We start from the raw sequence: 24,354 nt of genomic DNA, 5'->3' as shown, positions 1-24,354 counted from the left end.
AACTGACTTACTTAAATTCTCTTATTTCACCTAGCATTCTTTTATTTCAGTGCTTCTAATGCTGATTTTAACTGACTTACTTAAATTCTCTTATTTCACCTAGCATTCTTTTATTTCGGGTGACTTCTTGGTAAAACGGTTTTCAACTCAATCTGTCTCTCAGTTTATTTTTATTTTCTTAAATAATTTTGTTAACATTTTTTATTGATTTATAATCATTTTACAATGTTGTGTCAAATTCCAGTGTAGAGCAGAATTTTTCAGTTACACATGAACATAACATACATTCATTGTCACATCTTTTTCTCTGTGAGCTACCATAAGATCTTGTATATATTTCCCTGTGCTATACAGTATAATCTTGTTTACCTATTCTACAATTTTGAAATCCCAGTCTATCTCTTCCCACCCCCCTGCCCCCTTGGCAACCACAAGTTTGTATTCTATGTCTATGAGTCTATTTCTGTTTTATATTTATGCTTTTTTTTTTTTTTAGATCCCACATATGAGCTATCTCATATGGTATTTTTCTTTCTCTTTCTGGCTTACTTCACTTAGAATGACATTCTCCAGGAACATCCATGTTGCTGCAAATGGCGTTATGTTGCCGGCTTTTATGGCTGAGTAGTATTCCATTGTATAAATATACCACTTCTTTATCCAGTCATCTGTTGATGGGCATTTAGGCTGTTTCCACATCTTGGCTATTGTAAATTGTGCTGCTATGAACATTGGGGTGCAGGTGTCATTTTGAAGTAGATTTCCTTCTGGATACAAGCCCAGGAGTGGGATTCCTGGGTCATACGGTAAGTCTATTCCTGGTCTTTTGAGGACTCTCCATACTGTTTTCCACAGTGGCTGCACCAAACTGCATTCCCACCAGCAGTGTAGGAGGGTTCCCTTTTCTCCACAGCCTCTCCAGCATTTGTCATTTGTGGGTTTTTGAATGATGGCCATTCTGACTAGTGTGAGGTGATACCTCATTGTAGTTTGATTTGCATTTCTCTGATAATTACTGATACTGAGCATTTTTCATGTGCCTATTGATCATTTGTATGTCTTCCTTGGAGAATTGCTTGTTTAGGTCTTCTGCCCATTTTTGGATTGAGTTGTTTATTTTTTTTCTTATTAAGTCGTATGAGCTGCTTATGTATTCTGGAGATCAAGCCTTTGTTGGTTTCATTTGCAAAATTTTTTCCCATTCTGTAGGTTGTCTTTTTGTTTTACTTATGGTTGCCTTTGCTGTGCAGAAGCTTATAAGTTTCATTAGGTCCCATTTATTTATTCTTGCTTTTGTTTCTATTGCTTGGGTAGACTGTCCTAGGAGAACATTTCTGAGATGTATGTCAGATAATGTTTTGCCTATATTTTCCTCTAGGAGGTTTATTGTATCTTGTCTTATGTTTAAATCTTTGATCCATTTTGAATTGATCTTTGTGTATGGTGTAAGGGAGTGTTCTAGCTTCATTGTTTTACATGCTGCTGTCCAGTTTTCCCAACACAATTTGCTGAAGAGACTGTCTTTATTCCACTGTATATTCTTGCATTCTTTATCGAAGATTAGTTGACCAAAAGTTTGTGGGTTCATTTCTGGGTTCTCCATTCCGTTCTGTTGGTCTATATGTCTGTTTTTGTACCAATACCATGCTGTCTTGATGACTGTAGCTCTATAGTATTGTCTGAAGTCTGGGAGAGTTATTCCTCCAGCCTCTTTCTATCTCTTCAGTAATGCTTTAGCAATTCTAGGTCTTTGATGGTTCCATATAAATTTTATTATGATTTGTTCTAGTTCTGTGAACTATGTCCTGGGTAATTGGATAGGGATTGCATTAAATCTGTAGATTGCCTTGGGCAGTATGACCATTTTAACAATATTGATTCTTCCAATCCAAGAGCATGGGATATCTTTCCATTTTTTAAAGTCTTCTTTAATTTCCTTAATCAGTGTTTTATAGTTTTCCATGTATAAGTCTTTCACCTCCTTGGTTAGATTTATTCCTAGGTATCTGATTACTTTGGGTGCTATTTTAAAGGGGATTGTTTCTTTACTTTTTTTTTCTGTTGATTCATTGTTAGTGTAAAGAAATGCAACTGATTTTTGAACGTTAATCTTGTAACCTGCTACCTTGCTGAATTCATCGATCAGCACTAGCAGTTTTTGTGTGGACCTTTTAGGGTTTTCTATATATAGTAACATGTCATCAGCATATAGTGACACTTTTACCTCTTCTTTTCCAATTTGGATCCCTGTTATTTCTCTCTCTTGTCTGATTGCTGTGGTTAGGACTTCCAAGACTATGTTGAACAGGAGTGGTGATAGTGGGCATCCTTGTCTTGTCCCAGATTTTAGTGGGAAGCTTTTGAGTTTTTCACCATTGAGTACTATGCTGGCTGTAGGTTTGTCATATATAGCTTTTATTATGTTGAGATATGTTCCCTCTATACCCACTTTGGTGAGAGTTTTTATCATAAATGGGTGTTGAATTTTATCAAATGCTTTTTCTGCATCTATTGAGATGATCATGTGGTTTTTGTCCTTTCTCTTGTTGATGTGTCTCTCAGTTTAGATCTTCTTTATCACAGGGTCTATACTTTCCTGATTTTTAGAGAATACAAAACAGAAATTTTCTAATACTTATTTCTCCTTCCTACTTATTGTCCCATATTAAGGTATTTTTTGTTTACATAATCTTGAAAAAAGAGTTGTATGACTAATCTTGGGAACACTTGTAGTCAAGATATGTGGTGATTCGCCTCCCTATCCACCTAGTTGTTCTTATACTCTTTCTGTCTGTAATGTAGTTCAATGTTAAAAAGTGATAGTTGGCATCCTTGCCTTGTTCATACTTGTAGTAGAAATACCACAGTGTCCCTAGTTAGCATAATTCTGACTTTTGAACTGATAAACATATATTTGGTATCATATTAAGAAATTCTCCATCTATTTATATTTCATGAAGTGATTCTATCAAGATGTTGAATTTTGCCAAATGCTTTTCAAGCTTTTATAGTGAAAATTAATGGATTTTTTTTCTCCCTAGAAGTATTAATATGATAAATTACACGAGCATGTGTGTATGTGCCAACTTTCTAGTGATACCCAGTCTTTTTACTACAGACATGTTAGCTTGAGTAAGAATCACACAGTGTTGTAGGCTGATAACCTAAGTAAGACAGGATTATTCTCAGACATTCTAATGCTATCTGTAGCATTCTGATTATAATAAATAGTGAATTAAAAATTAGAAGGTCCAGAATTCACCAATCAAGAGGACCTTTTTCTTTTTAGCACTTTGTGTTTTACTGTCAAAGAAGCAGTCATTTCAACTTACATATTCTTTTTCCCCATAAAAATATACTCTTATTTTTGATTGGATAAGTTCTTAAGTTTAATTATTAATTTTTATTTTAATTAATTTAATCTACCAGTCTATTATTAATTTGTTGTTAGGTCTCCAAGCATTTAAATCTAAAATATTATTTTCCCTACCAGAATATCATGGAATTAACAAAATTTTATTTCAGAACCTAGAAAGTGACTAGCATATATATGCTATTTTAATTGTTGATTTTTGTTTCTGGTTTTTCTAATGACCTGACAGTATAGTCCTTGAAAAGTAAAAATATGTCTATTTTCATATGGGCCATATACAGTTATTTACCTAAATGACAAAAATGCTAAATAAATCATTTACTTGAGATTTTATAAAAATGAGAAATTGAATATCAACTAGATATATTTTTATCTAAAAATTTCCCAGTAATTTCTTATTCCTATGGATCTTCTCTGCTTCAAGTTCAAGAACCTTAACCAGATTACACTAAAAAATATAAAATAATAGTACTACAAATGTTATGCTACACATGTTTAAAATATAGCAAATATATTTTGAGCTTGCAAGAAAGTAGGAAAATCCCTGCAGGCCAGTAAACAAACAGGAAGCTAAAAGCTAAAGTAGTAATCATGAGCTGACACTGGTTTTGAGTTTTAACAACCACATGGTATACATAGAATGAGGCCTGGACCCAAGCAAGGTAGGACTTAAAAGTGAGGACGAGAAAAAACAGTGACATACAGGCAGTCACTCTTCAATAACTTATTTCCTTTACCCCCTGAAGTATTGCTTCCCTTTCTTTTCTTCTGGACTTTCCCAGACCACTCCCCTCCATTGCTATTTTCTCTCCTAAGTTCCTAAATTCTGGTGTTGCTTTTACTTGACTATAAATTACTTTCTATTAAAATGATTAATTATTTATTAAATGTTTCTTATCATTTTCTATTAAAATTAATAATTTATCTATAAATTTACAATTAAGCTATTGACAAATAAAAGATGAGGGTATGAGACTGTAATCTCCAACAACAACACTCATTCTTGCCCAGGAAATTAATGCACTATAGCTAGAAATAGAGGGGATGAGAAGAATGATGTGGAAGAAAATTAAACAGAGAGGCTAAAGAGTTGGGGGTGGGGGTGGAATATGCATTGTTCTCCACTGGGCAATATCTTCTAGACCTCTAACCTCCAGATTATTCTGACTGTATTGAATAAAGGCACCACCACTCACCTAGTTAGTTGTACAAGCCAGAAATTCAGAAATTGTCCTTTCCTTTTCCCTCAATATCCAACGTATAACTAGGTACTTTCTGTCTTACTTGTTAAATATCTTTCAGATCTATCCTCTCCATTTCCATTGGCATCACCCTATACCAGGTTTTCTCAACCTTGAAACCATAGATATTCTGGGCTATATAATTCTTTGCTGTAGGGGATATCCCTGTACACTACAGGATGTTTTGGTAAAATTCCTGGCTTCTACCTACTAGATACCAGTAGCAGCACCCACACCCCATCCTGCCTAGTTGTGACAACCAAAGACGTCTTGAACATTGCCAAATATCCACTGGTTTGCATAACAGCCACCTAGTTGAGAATCACTGCCTTATACCAAGCTATCGTTATTCCTTGCCCAGTATATTGCAATAGCCTCCTAATATGTCTCCCTAAATCTGCCATATTACTGCACCCCATCCCATAACCCACTCTCTATACTATAACCACAGTGATATTCCGAATCCAACCTTGTTAGTCTCTGCTTAAAGCACTACAATGGCTTCCCATCTCTCTCAGAATAAAATCATACTGCTTTATAAGGTCCCAGATCTCACTTCTTCAGATTCACCTTATACCTCACTGCATTCTACTTCCCCTCATTCACTGCACTCCAGCCACACTGGCTACCTTTCAATTCCTAAAATGGGCCACTCTCTCCAACCACTGGACTTCTGCCAGGAAGGTTCTTCTCTCACTTCTTGTAATACTCTGAGAATAAGTATATGCTATTTTTAAAATGATAATAACTACCTGGGGGCTGTAGATTTAAAGCTGTACCTGAAGAAAAAGCTGAATGCATCTTGATGACAGGGAAAGAGGATACAGTATATCTGGGACAGGGTAGACAAAGATCAGTGATGACCAACAAGGAGAAAAGATAAAGGATAATCTGTGAAAATAGTCACAAAAACCTATGTCACAGCCCCTGTTCTGCCACTCACTATCCATGTGACTTGTTTTTAATTTATACGCAGGAAAATTAACTTTTTTGTTGTCCAGTTCTATGGGTTTTAACACATGTAACCACCACTGGAATCAGGATACAAAACAGTTTCAAACCTCCCCTTAAAACTCTCTCATGTTGGCCCTTTGTAGTCAAATACCTCCCTACTCCAGCCCCGGCAACCACTGACCCATTCTTTGTCCTATATGTTTACCTCTTCATACTTAATCTCTCTAAGTCTTATTTCTTCATCCATGAAATTATATACAAAAAATTATATATACATGTGTGTGTTACACACATACACAACATTAGGAGATGGCATATATACATACCATCTTCTTTATATTAAAATATTAAGCTACTTATGATGATTAGTTGTTGGCTATTGCTAAGAAACCTGGTGTATGATAAGCATCCTGTCTAGGTTCACATTTAGAAAAAGCTTTCTTTAAATTTGAGGCCAATGCCAAATTCTTGGAATTCTGTATCTTGGATGTTCAGTCCTCTCCAGAAGGGTGGTTCCACCTCGAATTGCTATGTGCTACCTTAGTGCACCTATAACTCTTCTCATTCCTACAAAGCTATGAGCTCCAAAATGTTCCTTAACCTCTGTTTGCAGTTGTCCTTCCCCAGTTCACCATACTGCAGTAGCTTGAGCAGCCAACTGCAATTTTCTTTTCTGCAGTCTTTCCTAGGAGGGCATTCTAAGCTTGTTCTAGCATCTTGCTCTTTATGAACACAGCTTATCACTGAATGTCTAGAGGCAACAGTGAGGATGCCACTAAGTCAATAAGTCAGCTGGAGTAGAGTCAAACCTTATGTCCCTCTCAATGATCTAATATGAAGAAACTCACTGCCTTGTCTCATAGGGTGGTTACACTAGTAAATCACCAGAATGCTGTACGTAACATTATAAGGATTTTAATAAATGCATCTGACAAAATTATTTCTAATTCTCTTATAGTATACCAGATTAGGAATAACTATAATTGTTTGAATAACTGGATCTAAAAGTATTAATTAACTAATAGATGTCTCCCTAAAATAATGCCTCCAATGGTATAGTATAGGGGTCTAAACTTGGCCCCATTTTGTTTACATATTTAATTAATGAATGGCTCAAGATATAGAAGCACGATTACTAAGTTTATAAATGTCATAGTAGGAGTAGCTAAAAATAATTTGTTAGCATCATACTTCAAAAAAATCAGCATAGATCAATAATATGGAATAACATAGACAAACTAATAAGCTGAATGTAACAGGAAGAAAAAATCAACTACACAAATATAGAAAAAGAGAGATCTAGTTTGACAGCAGCTCACATAGTAATAACTGGGTACAAATTCGATGACAAAGCAGCTCACAATATTACATTGCCCTTTTCAGGTTCAATAATGAACTCCATGTTACCAATTCCAATGATCAATTTTCTACCTCATTTTTCACCTCCTAGCAGCACTTAACAAAGGTGATCATCCATCTTTTTTGTATCACTTTCCTTTTCCTTGCTTGATACTCTCTTGGCTCTCCTCCTACTCACTGACTGCTCTTTCAGCTTCCTTTAGGACTGATGATTCTCAAATTTATATCTCTAGTACAAACCTTTCAAATGAAATCCAAACTCTTATATGCATCTGCCTCATAATTGTAGAAACCCCTACTTCCACCTTCCTACCCAAATTAGCTTTTCCTGTCATCTTCCCCATCTCAGTAAACAGTAATTTTATCCTTTCAATTGCTAAGATCAAAACCTTTGAGTCTTTGATACCTCTTTTTTTTTCATACCCCATATTCATTCCATCAGTAAATCCTTTTGACTCTGCCTACAAAATCTGACTATTCTCACTACCCTCGGTGTTCCAGCATCTCCCCTGAGGATTGTTACAATCATCTCCTAAATGTTATCTCTACTTCCAATCTTGAAACCTCATCCCCACAACCTATTCTCAGTACTGCAACCAGAGAGATCCTTTAAAAACATGCATTCATTCAACATTCATTCCAAGGCTATTCACTGAGATCCATCCATATGCAAGGTACTGTTCTAGGTGCTTAAAATACATGTATCTGTGAACAGAAGAGGCAAAAGTTGCTGCCCCCGTGAAGCTTTTGCATTCTGAAAGAGGACTGACAAGAAACTATAAATACAGTAATCTTTTGCATTCTGAAAGAGGACTGACAAGAAACTATAAATACAGTAAATAAGTAAATTATAATGTGGGTCCATAAGTGCTATGGGAAAAAAAATAGACCAGGTAAGGAGAAGCAGTGCCAGAAAAAAAGAAAGATTTGGGTTATAGATTCAAATAGGGAGGTAAGTCTAGGCTTCATTGGCAAAGTAACACTTGAGCAAAGACCTGAAAAAGGTAAGGACTTAGCCATGTAGATATCTGGTGGAACAGCATTCCAGGCACAAAGACATTAACATTAAGAATGCATAAAATATTTTTGGTTCCTTCAACCTTCAATTGACCATATGACGGGCTGAAAGGTACAAGATTTTAAACTTTTTTTATCTATATAATCTTATGGGTTTTTTTTAATTTTTGGTTTTTTTGGGGGGAGGTAATTAGGTTTTATTTATCTTTGATGGAGGTACTGGGGATTGAACCCAGGACCTTATGCATGTTCGCATGCACTCTACCATTGAGCTATATCCTCCCCATTATATAATCTTGTATTTTAATTCTTAAATAATGCTCTCATAAGCCACAAGTGCTTTTTTAGAAATGATAAGTTAAATGAAGTATCAGCAACTACTTATGCAGGCAAGCTTTAAGTCTTTTTCCAAGATTCAATTAGGAGTTTTGTCTTTCTTTTCACTGAGTTTTTTTTAAGGCTCATAAAAAGCTGTTAGAAAGGCCTGTATTTTTTGATATGTACATATGACATATCAAATACTCAGACAAAAACAGCAAGTGCATCGAACACGGAAGGATCACCTGGATTGAGCTTGCTAAGGATACAAACATTTTTCAAATACTGAGTTTTCAGATTAAGTTAGTTATAAAACTAATGATAAGCAAAGTCATCATATTTATTAGCACAATAAAATGAGTACAAAATTGTGGACTTTTAAAAGCTTGTTAGTTTCCACCTAATTGGATGTGACTAGCACAATGTTTGTTTTTACCTTCCGGTGGCCTGTTGGATGTTGCCACAACGACGACCCCATTTTTGAACAGATTTTCAAAAAGCTGTTTCAGAATCATGGCATCAGCAATGTCAGTGACCTATGGACAGCAACACATTTGTTTTATTTTAATTTCACTTCTGCTCTAACAAATTTGCTAATGGCTCATTTTTTTAAAAAAAAAAAAGATGGAAGTGAATTCCAAGAGAAAAATTCTAATTATCATAATGAAGAAAAGAGTAGATAATTAAATGCATGAAAGACTGTATAGTAGTCTTTTAAATTTGACTCTTCTTTTTCTCAAGCCTATCATTTCTACACAAATTATCAAATGATTCTATGTTAACTTCTTTTATAGAACTACAGGTGGAAAGCATAGATAATTGTCCTAAACATTTAGGATGTCTAATTAATTAGAACATGATCAACTCCCCCCTCCTACTTCTATCACAGCCACCCTCCCCCCCAAAAAGAGGAGCAAGAGAAAAAAAGAGTAAAAAACACATACACAGGCTGTTTGAGATTTTTAATACCTTTTTGGCAAAGGTCTCTGAAAAGGTGACTTTAAATTGTAATGGGACTTTAGAAATAAGGACAAGTAGCCAGTGAGACATAATCAGCTGCTGTTGAAAATAGAATGATATGACATAGATACTATTGTGCAATTGTTGCACAAAACAATTCAACAGATGGCCCATCACAAAAATAAGCAATTTCATTGTTCTTTTTAAGTGCCTTCTATTACTGTCCATGAATAATCAAAAGGCACTGCAGTCACTTCCAGCACAGCCAGCCTCTGCTAACCTTCGCAAACACAAATATTCCTTCTACCAAAAAGAAGAGAAAAAACCTTACAAGAATGGTTAACACAGTGATTTTTAAAAAATCACTTCTGACAAAACCAGAAATGCATAATACAGATAAAATTATTCCATATAATTTACAAAAATACATATAACTGTTAATCTTTTTTAAAATTATTTTTAAAAATCCACAACTGACAAGCAAGCTTAATGTTAACTTATTTAAAAAAAAAAAAAAAGCTTTTAAAAAACACAAAGAAATACAAAAATTAAGGAGGGAAGGAAGTTGACTTCAAAAAAAATAGTGAAGGCTGATAGAAATCACTGCACCTTCCCCTATGAATATAACAACATGGATTTGGGATGCTCCCAATGTAAGAATGTTTTGATTTTTGTTTAATAGCACATTTTCAACCATTTCAAAAAAGCTTATTTTATACTTACAAAATGTATCACATAATATATATCACATTGTTATTTTTAAATCATGTTAAAGTAGATAGAAACTAGTGGAATTTTTTCAAATTAGATCAAAATATTAAAAGTTACCAACTAAAGTGTTATAACACAACTAACAACAATAACCTCGGTGACACACAAGTCTAAATCACTTTTCTCGTTCAGCTAATATCTTACTCAAAAGTTTACTTATTTCCTTCCCATATGAACCAAACCAAACCAAATCAGGATATGGGGACGTACAGATCTTTTTTTTGCTGTTTCAGGCTATATCTTCAAAACATTAACTAAAAAACTACTTAAGATTTCATAAATTAAAAAGGCTTCAAATTTACAAAGTGGCAATTAAAATGAAAAGGAAAGTAGTACTGATATTATTTAATTTGGAGCTTAGGATCATTGTCAAATTTTGCTTCCGCCAAAACATTCACAGAAAAGGCCCTTTTCAAATGCTTAAACGCCAGTGGCATTTCTGATGAGAGGACAGAACAAGCTTGTAAATTTAGTAAGCAACAGCATTTTTAAATTGGATTCCCATACACTGGCCTTTAAAAAGAATGATATCAATTAAAATTACCCAATTTTAGAGAATAAAAATAATCATCTAACTTATCTCACTGATGTTCTTGAAAAAAATAAAAATAGCTTCTGTGCCCTGAGACTCAGAAAACTGAAGGGACATTTAGCCTGTAACACAGTGCAAAGGTTTAAACAGAAAGTTGAAGAAAGCAAAAAAATAAAGACTTGTGATTGAATTATAATTTGTTGTTTTTGTATTACGGAATGTTTTTGCCCTGGCGGAGTAAATTAACTTGGAGAAGCTATGGCTAATTAATAAAGCAGGAGTCATTTGGTGTAGCTGGGTGCCAATGTATACTCTTTTGATCTTGCCCCTGCACTTGTTCGGCTTTGCAGGGGAACAGCAATTTTACAGTATAAGTGAACAGAAGACAATTGGCCACACATTCTTGAAGAGCGAGCTTTTTCAGCACCCAGCATTTCATTACCACTAGGAACAAAGGAGAAGGCTACAGATTACTACCAAGGGTAGTCTGCTAATACAGAGAGCGGAGACATTACATTAGCATTAAAGAGACAAGATTTTTTATGACCTAGAGTTGCTTTCCATTGTGACTCACTTAAGTAAGAAAAGAAAAAAAAATCTAATGGTTAATTTACATCTATAAGTGCTTGAGTCTCAGTCATCCACTGATTGGTACAGTGCCATGTAATGAGTGACAAACATAAGCATGCATTATCAGTAATTAGTATTAGCACAAAAATAAGCATCTAGTTTTTATTAGCAGTTTTTAATAGGTTTCTTGTTTTATAAAAACGGTCAAAACTATTTTTTAAATGATATTGATAGCTTATAGAGAAGAATTTTGCATGATATCCTGCTCATCAGACTTTTTGTTTTTTGAACCGTATTTTTTTTTTTTTGAACTGTATTAGTGAAACATCTATCCAGTGTCCCTAAAAAAGGACAGGAAGAAATAACACTTTAAAAAAATTCAGTTTCCTTCAGTATTCTGGTATCTTCAGAATCATAAACGGTTTAATAATAATACAAATATTCAAGGAGAATATAATGAAGACTCTAAAGAAAATTTTAAGGAAAACCTACTCTTTTACTTAAGCAATTAAAACACATAAAAACATCCTATTTAGACAAATTTCTCAAATGAGATAAGAATTGTGTATCTGATACCGCAGGTAAAACTGGAATGCTACACTTAGTAATGATGGCCAAGCTAACGAGGAATATATTCTGCAAATGTATTCTGAATGCTACCAAAACATAATCTTCAAAATGTCCTAAACTCAAGAGCACAAAAAAGAATGTATTCTCATTTTTAAGCAGCAATAATTCTCATTCATCTCCCTAGTGAAATAAATATTATATTAACACCATCTAAAAGCCAATAATTACTTAAAAATCAAGACCACTAATAGGAGTCAATTTTAAAAGTGTAATGATTGTAGTTATACTGTTGTTAAGATTAAAATGCCTAAAAAATTCTTTTCTAGTAAATCAGCAATGTATTGTACTAGGCTTAAAAGGCTTAAGGATAATTTTTAGGTTCTATCATTAAAACATCTACTAAAAGCCCAACGAGATCTGTATATTTAAACACATAATAAAAGATATATATCAAGGATAACATATAACATAGCTGTTCCTACTAGCAAATAAGAGCACTGATGATGGATTCAAACTGTTACCAGTTGGGTGACCTTGGACAAGTTACTTAACCTCTCGGACCCTTAATTTCCTCATCAATCTAATGAAGGCAGTAATAATATCTACCTTACAAAATTGTTATGATACATGTAGTAAAGCCTCTAGAAATGTTAATTATGACTGTTACCTATATACGTAGTTAGTATAATTCCATTACTTATGTATAGCTGTACAGAATTTTAGCTGTAGATGGAATGATACATAGCACAGTACAGTAGTTAAGAACACAGGCACATAAATAGCACTCAGTAAATAGTAGGTAATATTATTACAGAATATACTAATAGACAGAATACAAGCATTCCAACAAATAAATGGGCATTGACTCAAACAGCTCATAAAAGATGGATTTTAACAGTAAGTAAACATACATGGAAATAATTAAACCATATTACTACTTAAAGGAATATATATTAAAACAATAGATACCATTTTTCATCTATTAAGTTAGACAAAAATGTTAAGATAACTCAGAATGTTGATGGGAAAAACATAGGTTGTATTACACACAGGGAAATGGGACTTAGTTTGGGGCTACTTCAATAGCTATTATTTGGTACAAGGATTTATTCATTCACTCCTTCATTCACTATTATTGTTCATTCATTCATTCTCAAGCACTGTTCTAGACATTTGAGATACATCAATTAGCAAAACAAAGATTCCTGCCTTCAAGTTTACATCTCTGTAGAGGAATAAATATACATATATATATATATATATATATATATATATATATATATATATAATAATAAGCATAATAAGTAAATATTTATGAGGGTAATATATGTTATGAAAAAAGGAGGGTAGGGTCATTAGAAGTGTAGGGGTCATGGCAAATTGCAATTTTAAACAGGGTATAGGGATAGGCCTTGTTAGGGAGGTAACTGAGCAAAGATCTGAAGAAGTGAGAGGGTTATTCTGATTGGTATGTCGGGGAGGCTAATCCATGCACAAAGAGCATCCCAGTGCAGAGCCTCAGCTTGTTTGTTCTAAATTGTATGGATGTTAGGGGTCAGAGTGCTGGTGCAGCAATATTCAGGGGTATCTTTCTACCCTCTTGAATTTTAGAAAAAGGGAGACAAGCAGATATCTGGATTTTCAATAATCCAGTTTTGGTGTGCTGGAGGAACTTCTCCAAGACCAGTAGAAGATAGTCTAGGATAGTGAAACTAGGAAATCCAAGCTCTGCTCAGTGATCATCTCTGTTAAGGGACACACTGTTGACATATTCTTAAGCTCCCTGGCTCTTCTCAACAAGGGGTATATGCAAATATTGGCTTTTTCTTGTATGCAGTAGTAAGCTCCAAGGTTCAAGTTTGGAAATGCCAAGGAAACAAAGAGCAAGACTATTAACATTTTTCATTCTAGGACATTCAGGTCAACTTTGCTCAAGGGAAAAGGGTCTCCAGTGTTGTCAAATTTAACATACTAGAATGCTGTACTGAAATTTGCAGTCAAATAAGAGCAATCAATTTGGTTTTCAGTCTTTGTTTTGTTGTCTCTGTGCATATTTCCTTCAGAGCCCTGGTGAGAAGCATTTTGTATAACACTCACTATTTACTATGGTTCCCTAATCTATGAAGAAAATAGGATTGGAAACAGTAGGGAGCATTGAGTGAATCTGAAAGTATAGGAGATAAGGTCAGAGAGAAAATGGGGGAGGGGGGTGGCGGGGGCTTGAGCAAGAGGAATGACACCATCTATATAGCATAATATTTCCTACCTTAGAGTTTAAGCCCTTTTAAGTTGAGTTTTCTGTTATCTGCAGCCAAAAGCATTCTAGTAAATACCTCATCTCTTTGCTTTTCTTGGACTTTGGTTCAACAATCACATAATTCTCCTTCCATTGGTGGTAACAGATTTTTATTAAGGAAGGTAACATTTCCTCACAGTATTTATTTCTGTTGGTGCTATCTTTTCTATATGATAGGGAAATCCTCTTGCCACAGAAGACAGAAGCAAAACATGAATTGAATAGTTCCATTCTCATCAACACTGTTTGCAAGAAGCAGGTACAAAAGATTTAGCTAAAGAAAAGGGGTTTATACTTGAGACTTTAGCTTGGGAAGGGCACTGAGAGCACCTCCTGGGAACTGGAGCTGGAAATTGGCCTGGGATTACAGGTAGCTCCAGGGTTAGCTCAGTAGCTGCCTAGGGAGCACCCTAGTACCCCTCCCCTTAATGTGAATCAGCTACTTCCTATGTCTGTCTGTTCCTGTCTCATTACTAAGTGGGAACTTCTCTCCATACCTTTAAGTTCAAATACATGATAAAGAGTATATGATTGGCTCAATCCCCAGGCCACACCACACAAGGCTAAGGTTGTTGACAAGCTTGTAAACAAGCTACTCACAGATCAGATGTCTAGACATGGTCCATTTGACTGTGGGACAGATAGGGTCCTGGGGTATGGAATAAGGCTCTTTAAGACTACTGGGATAAATGAGTAAATGGATGAATGAACATCAAACCAACTCTGGATAAGGCAGGCAATGACAGCTCCATCACATCCACTTTCTCTTCATTAGCAAGCAACGTTTTATAAGTAAGTGGCCTGCCTCCCTTTTGATCTCCCTTATACATCTTTAATATGTACTGTGAAAAATCCTTTTTGTTGCCTGCATTTCTTTTGCAAGACTTCACTCATCTGGAACATGAGTATCCTGATAGATGGTTGCTTTTGTTTCCTTCTTCCCAACCATGTATTTGATCTTCTGAAATCTGAACTCAGTGGAGAGTGCCCAGAGCAACCAGACAGGTTCCTGTTAGGACCTATCAGGGAGGCATTATGACTTTCATGGGCCCTTTTACTTTCATGAGCCCTTTCCTCAATTAAAAATAAGTGTATTTAAATATATATGTACATAAATATACATATATATAAAAATTACATTTTATAACTGTTGGTATAAGTCAAATATAGTACAGAGGCAGACAGATACAGGCTGGATTCATTACTTACATATTCATTTATTTCTTCAAATTTTAAAAGAAAGTAAATTATTTTCATGGGACCCAAAAAGTATCATTGACCCTCAGTATTGTGCCTGTCAAGCCTAATTTGGCCCTATTTGTCATAAATATTCTCAGGACCTCCTTTGCACAACCAGATTTTTATCTTTTACTAACCTTCTTAAACAATCTTGCCAATGATCCTTATGTCATAAAAACATGCCAATCATTTCGCTGAATGTTTTAAAATTTACATTTTTTAAGTTACAGGTAATGATTTTTACATGGTACCTAGGAAATTCTGATGCCTTTATATTCCTCATATATATTATGGAGATATAATAACCATCTTACAGAATTAAATGAAGTAAGGATATAAAAACACTTTTTAAATCATAAATTATTTTACAAAGGTTAGGTATTAATATATTTCTAACAATTTTAATTTCAATATCTTAATCAAAAATTTAACTGTCAACTCAATTTTATTTAGAGATATTTTGGTTAAGAGAATCATAATGAGAAACCGAGAGAGATAGTCTTTACTGATTCATCACTGACTTGTCGTTGAAAGCCACATAACTGTTAACTCAGTACTATTTTTAGAACTAAATGAGGCCCTTCTCTTTCTGCAATACATTGGTGTGCTTAGCATACCTCTTTAGAGCAGCAGAGGAACATCTCTTTTCCATAAGCCTTTCTTGTGAAGACCTTTGTAGTTCTACAATACAAATGGTGAATGCCACACTATCTGAACAGGAAGTAAAAATTCCTCTTCCCCAGGTGGTTCACTGTAACACCATTCTTCGTGAAAAGTCTCCTTTCTCCTGTATCATAAACTGAGACTTGTCAGCTATATGTATTGAGTTGCTAGAGGAGACCTACCATGCCTCATTTAGAACAAAGGCACATCATCTTTTCACTAACCCAGGTTTTTAGGTACAGAAGAACAAGAAATAACTCACTACCAATTTAAATGTATAATTTCAGAGAATCTTACAACTGGAAGAAACTTTAAAATTCAATTAGGGCAATTTCCTCACTTCATAACAAATATGTTGTGAGGCTTAAATGAGATATGCGACTCACCCAGGGCCTACCTTAGTCTCCTCTTAATAGTGCTCTGGGTTTTTATTCTAGGCAATCAGACACAGGAGTTTCTGCACTCAGCTCCAGAAATATTTTTCAAAAGTTTTAGGTGTGAAGTTCTATTTTTAAGCTTACATTCAGTACTTGTTGATTTTTCTATTTTCATTCTAATAATCAATTGTACTTATGATAAGCATTAAAGAAAAACCAACTATTACATTTCAGAGCTACCAAAAAAAGCAGTCAAATAAAGAGGAAGTAATTCTTAACCTAGAGTATCTTCTATCATCATCATTATTATTACTATTATTTTTATTATAACACTGGGCATTACATAGGATACAGAAGAAGCATAAGACATGGTATTTACCTTGATTCCCTATTTGCTCTCATAAGAAATAAATACTACCAATGAATATATGTATGTTCATGTATAACTGAAAAATTGTGCTCTACACTGGAATTTGACACATTGTAAAATGACCATAACTCAATTAAAAAATGTTAAAAAAAAAAAGAAAGACAGACAGACAGACAGAGTACCAATATAAATGCACAATTTCAGAGAATCCTAAAACTAGAAGAAACTTTAAAAGTTCAACTAGAGCAATTCTCTCCCTTTATCACAGGTAAGTTGTGAAGCATCAGAGATGTGTGAATCACTGGTTCTTTAGTAACACTTAAAAAACCCTCAAACATCTTTAAAGACATTATTTTATAATCATTATATTATCTCCATCATGGTGTAAAGGAAATGTGAATCCACTGACTAGAATATAGGAATAAGAAAACCTTTCCTATAAAAGGCTAAATGGTTAATGTTTTAGCCTTTGCAAGCCACATATGGTATTTGTTGCCTTTTCTTTCTCTTTAACCTTTAAAAATACAAAAATCTTTCTTTTCTCACTGGCCATACAAAAGCAGATGGGCCAGATTTATCCTGTGCAAGCAGGTTTGCCTAGACTGGAAAATAAAATTAAAGACATAAGAGATAATGTGTCAAATCAATTTATAAAACAATGATAAAATCAGGAACAGAATTTACATCTTCATACTTCATTCAGTATACTATTTTACATCTATATAACATCTCTACCTGAAATTCATCGAAACATAAGAGACAAGCTTCTTCACTGATTTCTTCAGCTATGGGAGCTACTGGATCGTATGATTTAACCATGAATCCTGGTTTCCTTCTTGGCAAACTCTGTTTAAGGCGGTGTATTCCTTAAGTGGATGAAATTAAACACAAATCAAATATTGTATTAATAGTACATTTTAGAAAACCATAACACATTTTAAAATCTCTAAATGAAACATTAATGTAACATAAAAGTGAAGTTTAAATTCCACATACAATCAAATATGATTATTGAAGTTGGTTGCATTTTCTTTACCTCAAAATAAGTTGTTCACATATGATTATACTCCCACGGTGTAAGGACACTTTGTGGTCATTCCATTTCCACTCTTCAGTCACTTCAGAGATGACAAAGTAATAGACAGCTGACTAGATGGTGACTAGATGGCTTGACAAATCAATCTTAGGCCTGAGGATTTCAGGGATGTGGGCACAGGAGATGATTCTGCCCTGTGTCTAGCATGTCTAATCAGAATATTCCCTTCTTTCTAGCCAGTCCTACTTCATTCATTATATGTGTACTAAATGCTTAAAGTATTTGAAGAAAAACACAATTTTCTTGCCTTGAAGAGTTTACAGTAAAGGTGGTAAACAAATAATGCAAACACAAAATAACATAGGAGCACTGACAAAGCAATAAAGCATACATACAAAGACAAACTGAATGGCTCCATGCAAGGTGGCACAGAAGAAAGGACATAATTAAGAAGAGCTTCGTGAAAAAGTGAGGCTTTAACATTTCTCACTGACCCTTACTAGAAAGAGAAAATGCCTGACCTTCGTAGAGTTACCTCTGTTTTCTTATTTGGAAGTACTGAATTTGTCTCTAGGACCAACTCTGGACACAATACTAATTGTTTTAATACAGCACAAAATGAAACAAAATAAAATCTTACTCTTAGCAAAAATCTAATTTTTAAAAAGATTGGAAGATTAAGAACTTTATAAGATGAAGAAAATTATTTTGTAGTGTTTATAAATCACTTCTTTTAGATCATTAACTTACTTTCGTGAACATCTAGCATGAAACCATGAAAATGAACCCGTTTTTTCCTCTTTATTTCCACATAAGCATAAAACATGTCCATCACCATTGTTTTCCCTGTACCTAAAAAAAAAAAAGGATTATTATTAAACAGTATGTACTGATTGCTCTAATGATTGTTCATTAACTTTGGGATAATGAAACCACACTTTTCTACTGGAAAACTTAAAGCCATGTTACTTTTTTAAAAAGGAGTGTTTATTTTTTGTTAAGCTAACTAACAAATACTCTTTTCTGTTAAAATCCTGTTTTGAGGAAATACAGCATTTATTTAACATTACAGGGACTATTTCCTGCAGAGAACTATATTCATTAACTGCCAAGATTACAGATTATTCATTTTTCCATTTCTCTTACAAAAGGCACCAGTATAAATAAAATAATTAAATAAATATTTATTGGGCCATTATGAAGCATGAGGAGCTGTCGTAGGCACTATGGGAAAATTCAAAAATGATAAATAAAAAAATACAGAATAGCATCTAACATAAATACTGAAAATAAATAACGGATGTAGATCAGAGCTGGAGAACTGTCAATCATCACACATTTTAAAGAGCTGAGAATAGGCTTTCAAAATGAGGCCTACATGCAGAAATCCAGACACAGTTAACCCTTATAATTAAATTATCTAATTTTCAGCACTCTGAAAATTTTAATCACTACGATTGCATTAGTAATCAAAGAGTCAAAAAAAAAAAGTAATCGAAGAGTCAACAGCCTGGGCATTTAACAAGGCACACACAGGAGGCCTATTTCCTCACAGAAAGCCCAGAGCTTTGGGGACACCGGCAGTGGTCAAGTTCGGTTCATACTTAGCATTCCCAGGCAGACAGGCCAGAGGATGCTGGTCCTGTCTCTTATTCCAGCTGCTTCTTCCACCAGCACCTCACCACAGTGCTCTTGAGGAGCTGCAATTATTAACATCAAAGTCAGCTCAGGAAACAAGGTTTGAGTCTTAAATCTGTTGAGCTTCCCTCCATTCCATAAGATGACTTTGGGCCCATGCCATTTGAATTGTCAGAAAGGTTTTTGTATACGACAATAATACAGTTTGCCAGATTTTTAATGAGGAGACCATTTAGATTGAAAAGTAATTTTTTGCAAAAATATTCAGTACAAATCTCTTGATATAGTGAGTGGCAGCAAATTTTATATAATTACATTTACACAAAGAAGTAAATTAATAAAGTTTCCAATTCTGCTGCATGAAGCATAGTATACTTACAGGTTCAGAAAAAGTCATGAATTATCTAACCAAAAATGTGAACATGTATTTGAACATAATATTTGTGCTAACTCATCTTGAAAAATGGGCTTAAAATATAACAAAACTACTATTTTAAAAGTTTCTGAAGATAAAAGCAAAATGAAGAAATCATAAAGGAAAAACTGATAGACTACATGAAATTCAGCCTTCTGAATATCAAAATCACCACAAACAAAATTAATATTCTTATTTATTTAATCAACATATTTTTATTTAATGACCAACATGTGTAAGGCCCTTTTCTAGGTGCTTAGGATATGCCAGTGAACAAAACTGACAAAACTTCCTGTCCTCATGGAACTTGGGAGTCTAACCTTACATATCTTTAAGATATAAAGAGCTCTTGGAAACTAAAATGGGCGCCTTTTTTTGCTTTTCTGTCTTAAATCTCTTCTTTTTGAAAACTTCTCTACTGAGTATGATTCTATGAGGGTATCAATTACAGGGTGGGCCAATGAAAATATCCCATTACCCTCTACAATGTGGTTGGTCCTGCAGTGGGCATGTGACCCAATTATGTCAGGATTCCCGAGGGGGAGTTAATATGCATTCTGATAATGAGAATGGCTCCTTCTCCTTTAAAGAGAGCAACCAAAAGATCCTAGGGGCCACTTTTCCTATAACATCAAAAAATTCTGACCAAGAATGAAGCCAACAATAAGGAAAGCAGAAGCAAAAGATGAAGGAAAAGAGAAAAAGAAGGAAGGAGAGAAAGAATCCTAAATTGTTATTTAAGCTCACAGATCTACCCAGAACTAAATAAGATCATTACTTGACTTAACCATTAAAACAACCATTAAATTCCACCCCTGGAATTTAGCTAATTCAACTGGCTTTTTTTTTTTCACTGCAACTGAAAGATTACCGAACAATATAGAATTAACAGGGGTAGGGGGGAAAGAATGAACAATGTGCAAAGAACATAAGCCCTCAAATGACACAAAAAATATAAATATCCTTAAACATATGTTTTAAAAGTTTAACTCCACCAGAAATAAAAGGACTACGAATTAAAACACCAATGATATATCATTTTATGCTGGCAAGGATGTGGGAAGATAAGTACTTCTGGAAGCCAATTTGGCATTGTCTATCAAAAGGTTTAAAAATACTCAGAACCAAAATTAATACTGTAAGGATATTTATGCTTTCTAAATTATTTCAAAGTTCAGTGGAATCACAATCAAAATTAATTTAGGAATAAGTTGATAACATAATTTGAAAGTCTAGCTCCCGGTAAAAAATAAAATGAAATAATAAATGACTATCAATGTGTAACTGGTTAAGTGAATTGTAGAAGTCACATCAGTAACATGAATGACATGGATTAACATGTACTGTATGGCATAATATCTAGGACCTACAATTACCTGAAAAAGGAAAGGTACTTAACATTTGAGTAAAATAAAATAAACAACCACTCTTTAAAAAATTAACCTGAAAAAATATTATGTGAGTAGATAATACCAAAAGAAATGTCAAAAATATTCCCTCCACCCCAAAAAAATAAGTAGCAAGTAAAAAACATTGGGAGAAGCAAGGAGGAAAGGGAGAGACACTACATAATAAAAATGTATCATCTCAACATAATAAAAGCTATTTACAACAAACCCATAGCAAACATAATACTCAATGGTGAACAGCTGAAAGTCTTCCCACTAAATTCAGGAACAAGACGAGGACACTCACTATTGCCTCTTCTATTTAACATAGTATTAGAAGTCCCAGCCACAGCAATCAGACAAGAAAAACAAAGATATCCAGATTGGAAGGGAAGAGGTAAAACTGTCACTATTTGTAGATGACATGATATTCTATACAGAGAAACTTAAAACCTAAAACCTCCACCCCAAATCTATTAGAAGTAAAAACATGAATTCAACAAGGTTGCAGTATACAAGATACAAAATACAGAAATTTTTGCATTTCTATGTACTAATAATGAAATACCAGAAAGAAAAAGTAAAAAAAAAAAAATTCCTGCTTAAAGTGACATTAAAAAAAAACAATACCTAGGAATAAACTTAACTAAGGAGGAGAAAGACATATACACTGAAAACTATAAAACACTGATGAAGGAAACTAAAGATGATTCAAAGAAATGGAAAGATAGCCTGTCTCTTGGATTGAAGAAATTAATATTATTAAAATAGTCATATTACCCAAAGAAATCTACAGATTTAACACAATTGCTATCAAAATACCTAGGACATTTTTCACAGAACTAGAACAAAAATCTTAAAATTTATATGGAACCACAAAAGACCTCAAATTGCCAATGCATTACTGAAGAAAAAGAATGAAGCTTGAGGAATAACCCTCCCAGACTTCAAACTATACTACAAAGCAACAATAATCAAAACAGCATGGTATTGGCATAAAAAATAGACACAGATCAATGTGCCTATTTTTAGTGAGCCCAGAAGTAAACCCACACACCTATCATCAATCTATAACAAAGGAGGCAAAAATAAACAATGGAGAAAAGACAGTCTCTTCAACCAGTGGTGCTACAAAAACTGAACAGCTACATGTAAAAGAATGAAATTGAATATTACCTAACACCATACACAAATATAAACTCAAAATGGTTTAAAGGTCTGAATGTAAGACCAGAAACCATAAAACTCTTAGAAGAAAACATAGAACACTCTTTGACATAAAGCATAGCAATATTTTCTTGGATCAGTCTCCTATGGCAAAGAAATAAAAGCAAAAATTTAAAAATGGGACCTAATTAAACTTAAAAGCTTTTGCACAGCAAAGGAAACCATAAACAAAAGGAAAAGACAACTTATGGAATGGAAGAAAATATTTGCAAATGATGTGACCAACAAAGGGTTAATATCCAAAATCTACAAACAGCTTATACAACTCAATATCAAAAAAAAAAAAACCACCCAATCAAAAAATGGGCAGAAGGCTTGAATAGTCATTTTTCCAAAGGAGACATACAGATGGCTAACAGGCACATGAAAAGGTGTTCAATATCGCTAATTATTAGAGAAATGCAAATCAAAACCACAATGAGGTATCACTTCACATCTGTCAAAGTATGGCCATTACCAAAAAGTCTACACATAACAAATGGTGGAGAGGATGTGGAGAAAAGGGAACCCTCGTACATTGTTGGTGGAAATGTAAATTGGTGCAGCCACTATGGAAAACAGTATGGAAATTCCTTTAAAAACTAAAAGTAGAACTACCATATGATCCAGCAATTCCACTCCTGGATATACATCCAGAAAGAATGAAAATGCCAATTTGAAAAGATACACGCATCCCAAAGTTCATAGCAGCACTATTCACAATAGCCAAGACATGGAAACAACATAAGTGCCCATCAGCAGAAGACTGGATTAAGAAGATGTGGTCTACCTATACAATGGAATATTACTCAGCCATAAAAAAGAATGAAATATTGCCATTTGCAGCAACATGGATGCTTAGTGAAATAAGTCACACAGAGGAAAGATAATGTGTGATACCACTTACATGTGGAGCCTAAAAAACAACACAAATGAATGCATATACAAAACAGAAACAGACTCACAGATAAAGAAAACAAACTTGTAGTTACCAAAGGTGACAGAGAAAAGGGGAGGCACAAATTTGGGGTATGGGATTAACAGATACAAACTACCATATATAAAACAGATAAAGAACAAGGATTTACTGTATACCACAGGGAATTATACTGATTATCATTTAATAACCTATAATAGAATACAGCATGCAAAAATACTGAATCGCTATGCTGTACACCTGAAACTAACATAATATTGTAAATCAACTATACTTCAATTTTAAAAAATTGAAATTCTAATAAAATTTATAACATCCCTATAAAAATGTATTATTAAATTTCAGTTGATTTTTTAAAAATCAACTAAACCAATTGAGTAGACATAAGTATATATAATAACAGTATATGTGAAAAATAATTGCTAAAGACAAATTACCATTTGCAAAAGAAATAAAACTATATCCCTACCTCACATTTCACACCAACATTAATTCCAGATGAATCCAAGATGATAAAAAATATGAAAGATCTAGAAGACAATATGTGTCAACATTTGTATAACCTTGGAGGAAGAAAGGTTTAGAAATACATGGGAAAATGGAAACTTTTGAGAGACCATGGGAGAGTAACTAGGTCTGGACTTGCCTTCCCAACATAAACATCTACAAAACTGGATAAAATATATGAAACTGATGTTTTAGACTCTGGGGGGAAAAAAAAAACAAGGCTCTGATCCCCAAGATAAAGGAAAAGGCGAGAGTAGCCCTATATCACTCCAGCTTTTGGCTTGGAGGCACCTTCCAGATTGCTGCACAGAATAGGTGAAACCAAGTAAAACACCCAGGTCTGATTGAGTTGGGTTAAGAGAGATCAGAATTATACGAGTCCAAAACGCAGGTAAAATTTGCAAGGCAAAGTGCCAGAGAGGTGGAAGCCACATGATGAAAGGGCACTCTTGAGTCTTTGCTGAATATTAGCTGCTCATGTGTAGGGTGATACTCCATGATGTTAGGCAAAGAATAGGCACCAGGAAGCTGTAAGATGAACAATTTCCAGAGATACTCTACATACAACAACTTGAATGACTCTCCAATGAATTATGCTGAGCAGAGAAAAAGCCAGT

The 24,354-nt window shown here is 34.1% G+C and overlaps 1 protein-coding gene across 3 annotated transcripts in view; it reads right to left on the bottom strand.

The window, feature by feature from the left end:
• Positions 1 to 24,354, bottom strand: part of AFG1L (AFG1 like ATPase) — a 185,859-nt gene that overhangs the window by 113,075 nt on the left and 48,430 nt on the right. For all 3 annotated transcript variants that reach the window (XR_012074903.1, XM_006205633.4, XM_015240421.3), the window contains exons 4-6: positions 18,397 to 18,498; positions 17,346 to 17,476; positions 8,699 to 8,798 (exon numbers count right to left, since the gene is read on the bottom strand). Coding sequence is in view for 2 of the 3 variants with exons in the window: in XM_006205633.4 (XP_006205695.1) it covers positions 8,699 to 8,798; positions 17,346 to 17,476; positions 18,397 to 18,498 (333 nt within the window). In the remaining variant the exon portion in view is untranslated. The remainder of the gene's footprint in view (positions 1 to 8,698; positions 8,799 to 17,345; positions 17,477 to 18,396; positions 18,499 to 24,354) is intronic.

The sequence above is a fragment of the Vicugna pacos genome, chromosome 8, assembly GCF_048564905.1.
Source record: "Vicugna pacos chromosome 8, VicPac4, whole genome shotgun sequence".
Taxonomy (NCBI): Eukaryota; Metazoa; Chordata; class Mammalia; order Artiodactyla; family Camelidae; genus Vicugna; species Vicugna pacos.
This window is presented reverse-complemented; position numbering and strand designations above follow the sequence as displayed.